This window comes from Brachionichthys hirsutus, chromosome 18, assembly GCF_040956055.1.
Source record: "Brachionichthys hirsutus isolate HB-005 chromosome 18, CSIRO-AGI_Bhir_v1, whole genome shotgun sequence".
Lineage (NCBI taxonomy): Eukaryota > Metazoa > Chordata > Actinopteri > Lophiiformes > Brachionichthyidae > Brachionichthys > Brachionichthys hirsutus.
In genome coordinates, this window is record NC_090914.1 from 1259338 (window position 1) to 1268478 (window position 9141).

The 9141-nt window shown below is 44.0% G+C and overlaps 1 protein-coding gene across 1 annotated transcript; it reads left to right on the top strand.

The window, feature by feature from the left end:
* The first annotated feature begins 3425 nt into the window (after positions 1-3425).
* On the top strand, positions 3426-5664 carry dio2 (iodothyronine deiodinase 2). The gene is made up of 2 exons (XM_068751789.1): positions 3426-3644; positions 5071-5664. The coding sequence occupies exons 1-2, from the start codon at positions 3426-3428 to the stop codon at positions 5662-5664; spliced, it is 813 nt and encodes a 270-aa protein (XP_068607890.1).
* Positions 5665-9141: the final 3477 nt, after the last annotated feature.

Genomic DNA, 9141 nt, shown 5'->3' on the forward strand with positions numbered 1-9141 from the left:
TAATTTATTCAAGTTATCAAGAAACGATGGTGGTAAAGGCAAAATAATACAAAAACTTAGGCAAGATAGACATTCTGAGGATGTGTATCCGTCCGATTGCCGATATAGATAAATTTGACCGTCTGTTCAATGTTTCTGTAACTTCATCTACCACGGGTGAATATCACATTTAGCCGAGGCACAAAGTGTAACTGGCAACCTTTCGCGCAGCTGACCAGAGCGCATTGGAACAGAAACAGGGCTGAGCCACCGTGACCCGTGTGCTGACGTGTCACTTCAAAGGAAACATCAATAGCAGGTGGTAAGGTTACAGTCCCTAGAAAGTGCCAAATTTGCTGAGCCAATCATGGGAGCGACAGACAAAACTGCTGCTCTCCATAGAGTTGACCCACATTGACACTGGGAAATAGGGCAGTGGCATCTTCTTGCACAGTGTGGCATTGTTATGTCACAGAAATGTGTGTACATTGCATAATGGAAAACAAAGCTTCTTATGCTACTGGTTTGTCTTGCCCACTAGACCCTTTAAACAGGCTCACAAAGGAAAACAGGAAACTGGAGATTACATTTCTTATTTATTCAGTACAAAGTAGCAGAAGTGTTTATCGACTTTATAACGGTGTTGTCTATATGGTTAAGATTAACCAACTATATTTAATAACATATAAAGCTAATTAACACTGCAACATTTACATAAATGCATGCTTGACGAGCGCGTCGGCGGCGCAGTCACGGATCCATTCATTTAAGGGATCGACTTTAGAGTACATCGGATTTCAGGTTATTGTATCGGTTAATCACGATATATTGCTTTAATAAAGTTGTATTTTTCCACAACTTTCCAAAAGTACGTACTCAAGTCAAGTACTCGAAGGGATTGACTCTACATTCAGCTGGTGTTGCCCAAGGTGAGAGGCAGGGGGCTGGTGTGGGATTGCTTAAATCTCCACAGCTCACCCACCTTGTGTTGGAGTTTACCCCGGTGAATGAGAGGGGTTGCTGAGACGAGTGTCAGAGAATTCCTTTCCACTCAGTTCCATTATTTACTTGACAGATAAAGAAATTCCTCGTCTCTTTTGAATTATCCTGTTTGCAAACACATACTCAATTAATATGTCATTGCAGGTTGAGGTAAATCATGAAGAGCAAAAATGAAGAATCAACTGAACTTGTTTAAGGTTGATTGAAGATGTTTCCTGTGTCATCCAGGAGGTTTCTTCAGTTCCAAACGACTGGTAGAGAGTCCAACAAGTTGGACCATGATGTTGCTCATCGACATAAAAACTGGTTTTACCTGTGTATTTGTTTTTGTGTTCCCCACTTCCTCATTTCTGCTGACTTGCTTACAGTCTGGTTTTCCCCTCTGCAGCTTCCTCATTTATGTTTCAGGATATTCTAGTTAACATTTCATACAAAATGAGCAATTTATAAAAAGAAATACATCAAACATGTCAGGCTAATATTTATTGTTTTGTATTTTCTCGCGACTGTCAATATCAGATATTGACAGAGGCGCTCCGCCAGATCGCCCACTAGCTGTTGACCTGTCTGACGGGACAGACGGACAGCAAACATCACACCCCCACTGGTGAGCTATAAAGCAGACATGAAACCAGGGGGAAACATTGACTTATTTATTTTGTGTCAATCAATCCTCAATGAATTGTAAAAAAGGCTGAATTAATAATTACAGAGTACGTGCGAGCGTGAGCGTGCACGGTCGTGTGTTTGTCTTGTCTTTCCTTTGGCCCCGTGAAGAGCTGGCGTCTCATCCGGGGTGTAACCCTCCTCTCGCCAGTGGCTGAGATTGGCACCCCCTCCCCAGATGTATGCAGTACTGTTGTAAAATACTTCACAGTAAACCCTGCAGGCCTGAGGAGGCTGACTGTTTAAATCTAAGCCAGCTATTTCGTAACATTGCATAAGGTTATGCCAATGGAGTTCAACATTCACAAATGTATTGATCCCTTCTCATGCAAGCGCAAGCTACTTTTCATGTGAGCACACAGTCTCCAGTCAAGTGGTGCAGAAACACAACACAGTCATTGGTCATTAAATAAATACAAAGAATGAATGAATATGGCAGGTGTTGTCCTTGATAATTGATGCATGTAGCTGATTCAATTGATCAGATGCTTCAGGAATGTCTTGGAATAAACTGTACCTTATTTTACCACAGCACATTAAATTCCGTTCATAGTTCAAACCTAAAAAATAAAAGCTGAAACATCACATCTGCACGTTCGAGGATAACTTCATCTCACGTTGCATCATGCCAGGTCTGACATGTCACTTTTGTATCAGAAGACCAAATAAATGAGTTGTAATTATTTACTGTACATTTAAAAGGACTCCTCCTTCCAGTACCAACTTATTTTAATTTTTTTACACTACTGAAAACACCTCTTAGCTTTCGTGCTAAGTTCAAGTGGCCTTTTATTGTGACGGGCCTCAGGCACAGCAGCCAATCAGATATCTTGAGACGCCACACCTGGATGGATCGTCTCGGCGGAGGAGAAGAGCTAACGCAGATTTAAACAAAGTTTGTGAACAAAATTTGAGCAAAATAGAAATATTAGATCTTTGATTTCGACTTGTGAAAAATTGAAGTAAAAACCTTTTTATATTTTTTTATATTCATAATTTATATGTTTTGCTATATTTGTGTTGCCTCAATCCCACCATCCGGCTGGCACGCTGCTCCTCACTTCACCCTGGATCAGGTTCCGCCTTTCTTTGCCATTGATTTTGCTGAAGTGGCTAGTTGGACTGGTTCCCAGTCCTGCAGAGCCGCTGGCCACAGATAATCCATGTTATCTGTTATCTCGGCTGGATTCCCCATAAATAGGGAATATGCAGCCGGGTGAAGACGCTGGATTCACACAGACAACAACATCATCGACGATCACTTTGACCTTCTTTGACCTTTATTTTTCCATGGTTGTCTCATTTACAAACATGGCCCTGGCTCCACATTCCTCATACAATGTCCCAGATTTTAACCCCTTCATTTCTAGAATAAAAATCCTAGATGATACTGTATCAGATTTTGCTGCCTGTGAAGAGAACTTCATGTTTCGTCTATTATAGAATTGTCTCGCACGTTCACATAAAAAGTAAAAAAAAGAAGAAAAAAAACAATTGATCTGCTGCTCCTTCAGGGATGACGTCAGATTCCGACTCCAACGACCGGGCTTCGAACGCATTACACTGACAGGACTTCGATGAACAGCGAATGGCGCTCTGGCGTTGTTGCGCCGTTGCGCGCGCCGGTGATCGCCCGAGGGTTACCGAGGTCGCTTTATAAGACGCACCTGAAGCACCGCCCTCGTCAGCTGCAGCAGAACGGAAACGAAGAGCCGAGTAACAGACGCGCAATGAAACGCGCTCCAGAAGAACGCGCCGTTTAAAAGCAGAGAGGCGAGATGAGAATGGCGAGTGAGGATGTGCTGGCGGCGCTCCAGATGCTGCCCGGGTTCTTCTCCAACTGCCTCTTCCTCGCCTTGTGCGACTCGGTGGTGCTGCTGAGGCGCGCCGCGTCTCTGCTCAGCCGCTCCAGCTCCGCCGGTCCGTGGCGCCCGATGCTGACCCCAGCGGGGCTGCGCGCCGTGTGGAACAGCTTCTTATTGGACGCGTACAAGCAGGTAAAGTTCACCTTGATGCCGGGTTTGATCTCATGCGCGCTCAGAGATGGAGGGTTCCCCACCTCTCGAACTTCTGGGGTCACTTTCTGGAGTTCTTTCTGGAGTTCTTCCGCTTCTTGATTTCGCGCACGGCGGAGCTGCAGTTTCTGCGTGTCAGGTTTGCGCTTGTTCGCGTAAACGCGCTGCGTGAGACGCGTTTGAGCCCCCGAGCTTTCTGGATGTCGAGCTTTAATGTGACTGAACGCGTTTTGATTTACATCGTGCCTTTGTTTCTGCACGCATGAGCGAACGCGTGGAATTTCACTGTGATCTCCGAAAGCCGCAGATTCATGCGCTGAGAGATGAATGAATGCTCCTTTATCGTTTATCATTATAATGTACTAATCATTATAATACGTGACAAATACCAATAAACAAATCTTACACACGTCAATGAATAAGTATTTCAGCTTTGCTTTACATACATCAATAGAACACGTCTGCCTGATCGATAAGATAAGATATGACTTTATTCATCCCAAAGCAAATTCTGATTCCAGGTTGATCCAAAGAATTACAGAAAACAATATATAGAAATATTCAAAACAAAAATATAAGCACTGAACAGAATAAATATAACATTAACGGCAATATGAAAACAGGCTAAAATATAAATATAAAATGTCAAGGAGTAAAAGAGAGTAAAGTCCAGATGATATGATGTAATAGAGAAATGATTGCACCCGATAGCGACAACAATAAAGGCCGTGACTGAATTGCACACGGTGATATGAATGGGTCCCAATGTGAGCTGTCCTCCCTGCAGGAAGGGGAGGAGTTATACAATCTGATGGCCACAGGTAGGAAAGACCTCCTGTGGCGTTCCCTCCATAGAATACATGTAATGTATCTAATATGTTCATGGACTGGTCTGAACGAGAAACACTTACAGAAGGACATTGCAGCAATGGATTCACGATGTAGTGAAAGGGAAGGTCGAGTCACCGTGATTTCCCTCAAAGATGTGCACTACGGTCACCTCCATATGAAAACCAAACCAAAGTGTTTGATCAAAGGTCCCGAAGTCTTTCACCATCAACAATGAAAAAGGTCTTCAAACAGATGTGCAGGACCAATAACCATTATTTAGTTTAAGTACCTGCGGTCTACACCGCCCTACTGAGCCTAAAAAACAATTTAACAGAAGGAACGATGTCTCCATGCAGAGGTTGTTCCAGAGGTTTCTCTGATTTCTGAGGAAATTTTCACTCTATTTTCTAAGTCGTTCGAGAACCGAGGTTCCACTGATATGTGTATATATATATATATATATATACTCTAATGAGAGGCACAAATACTGTTTACTAAGAAGTAGAACCCCTTAAAGGTCATTTGATGGCTCCTTGCTGTGAGGAATAAGGAGTAACCCTGACCTTTCTCTCCGCAGGTGAAACTTGGCTGTGAGGCGCCCAACTCCAAACTGGTGAAAGTGCCTGATGGCTCTCCGTGGAGCCGCGGTGTCGGTCATCTGACCGGGGTGCCATCCGGTTCCAGGGTCAAAAATCAAGACATGTGCCACCTCCTGGATTTCGAGTCCAAAGATCGCCCTCTGGTGGTCAACTTTGGCTCAGCCACCTGACCTCCCTTCATCAGCCACCTGCCGGATTTCCGGCAGCTGGTGGAGGACTTCTGTCATGTAGCTGACTTCCTGTTGGTCTACATCGATGAAGCTCACCCATCAGACGGCTGGGTGGCCCCTCCCATGGAGCCTTGTGCTTTCAACGTTCGGAAGCATCGGAACCTGGAGGAGAGGCTGGGAGCAGCGCGTAAACTCATTCAGCAATTTCCCCTGCCGCCGCAGTGCCAGCTGGCGGCCGACTGCATGGACAACAACGCCAACGTGGCGTACGGCGTGTCCAACGAACGCGTGTGTATAGTCCATCACAGAGAGGTAGTCTACCTTGGGGGAAAGGGGCCTTTCTTTTACAACCTGAGGGAGGTGCGGCAATGGCTGGAGCGCAGGTATGGAAAGAGGGCATAGCCGCGAAGGACAAGTGCAGAAGACGGGGACGTGTGTCGGAAGACTGGATTTTGTATTAGTATAACCCTAACCCTGTGATAACATAGAATCTGATCAATGGATGAATAATATTAGTTTTATAATGGATAAAGATAAGACTTCCCTTGGGGAGAAATGTGCAGGAAGTAATTCTAGTATGGACGCGATGAAATGTCCATGCATCAGGAACATCTTTAACTCAACGTTTTAAATTTCTCCCAGATTTGTGATTTTATTCTAACCTTCAATGAAATGCGCCCGTGGTGTGTGTGTGTGTGTGTGTGTGTGTGTGTTTGTGTTTGTGCGCGCGTCAGCAGTGACAGCTTTGGGTCAACTTGGATGGACACTTAAATGTAGCTTTTTTGTTTGTTTGTTCTCAATCTCAATCTGGTCTCCACTCCAGAATAATCTGGATTGCTTGTTTCATAGGCTGCATTATTTTATTTTTTACTTTGTAGTTTTATTTATGACACGGTGGCGCTGTTGCCTCACAGCAAGAAGGTCACAGGTTCGAATCCGACTTGCAGCCTTTCTGTGAGGAGTTCGCATGTTCTCCCCGTGTCTGCGTGGGTTCTCTCCGGGTTCTCCGGCTTCCTCCCACCACCAAAAAGCATGCAGCTTAGGGGAATTGGTTTACACTAATTTGCCCATGGGTGTGAATGTTTGTCTTTCCTGCGAACCTGCGATGAAGGGTGTGCCCCGCCTCTCGCCCGCTGAGGTGGGCTCTAGCGCGACCCGGTAACGGACAAAGCGGTTCAGAAGATGAATTGATCAGTTATCACCACATGCTCAAAGCTTCAAGCAGCAGTGAGTGTTACATTGGTTGAAAAAAGTTCCCAGTAAACATGTGAACACTATTATTTATTGATTTTAGTGTTAATACTTTCTTTTCTTTTTGCCCCTGCTTGACCTCTTGCCTCAGTAAGCAGCCCCCCCCCACACACACACACACACACACACACACGATCAGGGCCACTTACTTTGATTGTAATACTAGCCTGAATCAACTGTTCTCTGCTTAAGGAGAAACTGCAGTGAAAATCGACATCGTTCAAAGCTTAAATGTATTTTTTTTTAAAAAGTTAATGTCATCTTGGAGTTTTATGTTTTGATGACTTTAGCCATTGAATAAGTCAATATTTAAGTTCTATAGCTGTTGAAAGTCCGTGGTTGTGGCTGAGAAGGTATAAAACACGTAAGATAAATGTCAGTTTTCACACCCAGGTGGAAACATTGCGCTCTGTAGGACAGATGTTTGTTTGTTTTTTTGCTCAGACTGACGAAGGTGTGTGAATGAAAACCTTTGACGAAAGAGCGCCTGACTCGGTCTCTGGTTGGATGACGAGCTGCACCTGGTCAGAATGAGAGGAGATTACATCTGTTTTCAGTGTCAAACTTTTGAAATGTATGTTTCACGAAAAAAAAAAAAATTAATTAACTTTTAACGTTTTTGATTACTGCCGAGTGCCACCTTTTTTTTTTCTAACATGTTGATAGAGGAAAATAAAGGAGTATGATGGTTGGTCCATCTAAACTGAAATCACCTGTCTTTTTAACTCCTTCAGTGCCAGCCATTTTCGCTCATTTTGCCCTATATTTCAAGATCACGAATATTATGCACTATGACTGGAAATATCGAACCGACCAAAAGAAAGCGTAAAGTATCTTCTTTCATCAGGAAAAAGCGTGTTCCTATCGTTTTCCGTTCTGGAGTTAATGGCCATTGAAGAGAGGTACAATTCACCAAAATTAGCAGTTTTCAACAGAAAACAACATTTCAAAACTGGACTTTCAGTCAAAACAAGAAATCATAAATAATGGAAATTCTATGCCGGATTTAAAAGCTTTGCTTCAAACTTCGGGACAGAAGATAAGTCGCTCCTTTTCAAACAACAATTATCTCCATTGAGGGAGATACTTTTAAAACTCAGAAGATACGAAAGACTTCTACAACAAAGTCATTGAGACCAGAATGGCTACATTTGTTAAAGCGTGTTTTATTTTGCTGCAGTTACTGTGTCGGGGGTGGTGGGCGGGTAATAAGATCTTCTCCTGTAGTGATCGCCCTTCTATAAACAGCACGGCTGCCAACTTAGAGCGTTGGAGATGTGTGATATTCACAGGGGCACTCTACCGCCCGCTATGCTAGTGAGCATTCGGATTCAGATTGACGTCAAAGGCAGCGAGAGAGTTAACTCAAACATGCAGCTGCCATGAGTGTTTGATGTGAACCAGGACAAAGGAAGGGGGGGGGGGGGGTTGTGGGTGTCATGGTTACTTGCACTTACTCGTTTTCCACTGCTCACCTGTTTTTGTTTTTGCCTGGATTGCTCCTCAGCCTGCACCAGGTAAGATTGGCCGTTTGCTCCGGAGTAGGATCCTCATTCCTTCCTCATTTGCCCTGCTCCTTAACCCCACTCTTTTATATATGTAGGGCAACCTATTGTCAGGATGTAGTCGAACAAGTGGAACCACAAAATGTGGAGACTCAGGCAGGGATGAGAAAAAATAGTCTTTACATAAATAAGACGAAATACAAACACAAAAGATTGCACAGGACTGGCTGGCGTCCAAACACATGAATAAAAAATCACAGCCAGAAACATAAAAATAGCAGCAGAAGAAATCAAAAAAGAAACGGAAGACTAGCGAAGACTGGCTGGAGTCAAAAACTAAAATATGAAGAAAAATACACAGCCACAAAATACAAAATAACTTAACAAGCTGCAGCAGGCGAGGCTAGGCAAAACTAGACAGAGTAGCAGAGAACACGGGCATGAAGCTGCCAGAAGGTAGAGAGGAATTTCAATTTGCTTTCAGAATGTTAACTGTTAACCCACGGGACGATGCTGGACATTGGATTACTGTGGGTGGAAGACGGATGAAGAGGAGGAAGACGGGTGCATAACCAGTGAGTGAACATGTAATGGGAGAGTTTAAGATGAAAAGTAGGGACTTTGAATGTTGGGATGCTGACGGAAGAAGCAAGAAAGCTGGTGGAAATGATGAGGAGGAGAAAGGTTGATGTGTTGTGCGTCCAGGAGACCAGGTGGAAAGGAAGCAGGTAGGAGAGGACTGGGTGTGTCTTCTGGAAGGAAAGGAGATGAGGAGACCTGGTGGTGGAACCAGGAAGTGCAGAAGTGTATACAGGAAAAGAGGTTAGCTCAGAAGAAGTGGGACATTGAGAGGACAGAAGAAAGTAAACAGAACAGGGAGATGAGACGCAAGGCAAAGGTAGAGGTGGTAAAGGTCAAACAGAGGTCATATGATGACATGTATGCCTGGTTGGATAGTAAAGAGGGAGAGAAGTATTTAGAGGAATTAATGTGAGGAAAATGAGAGAGAACAAAGGGTAGTAGAGGCACCTGTTGTGGACCAGGAAGTGATACAGATTAGCACGAGTGAAGTTAGAAAGGCGATGAAGAGGATGAAGAAGGCAGTTGGCCTGGACAACATACC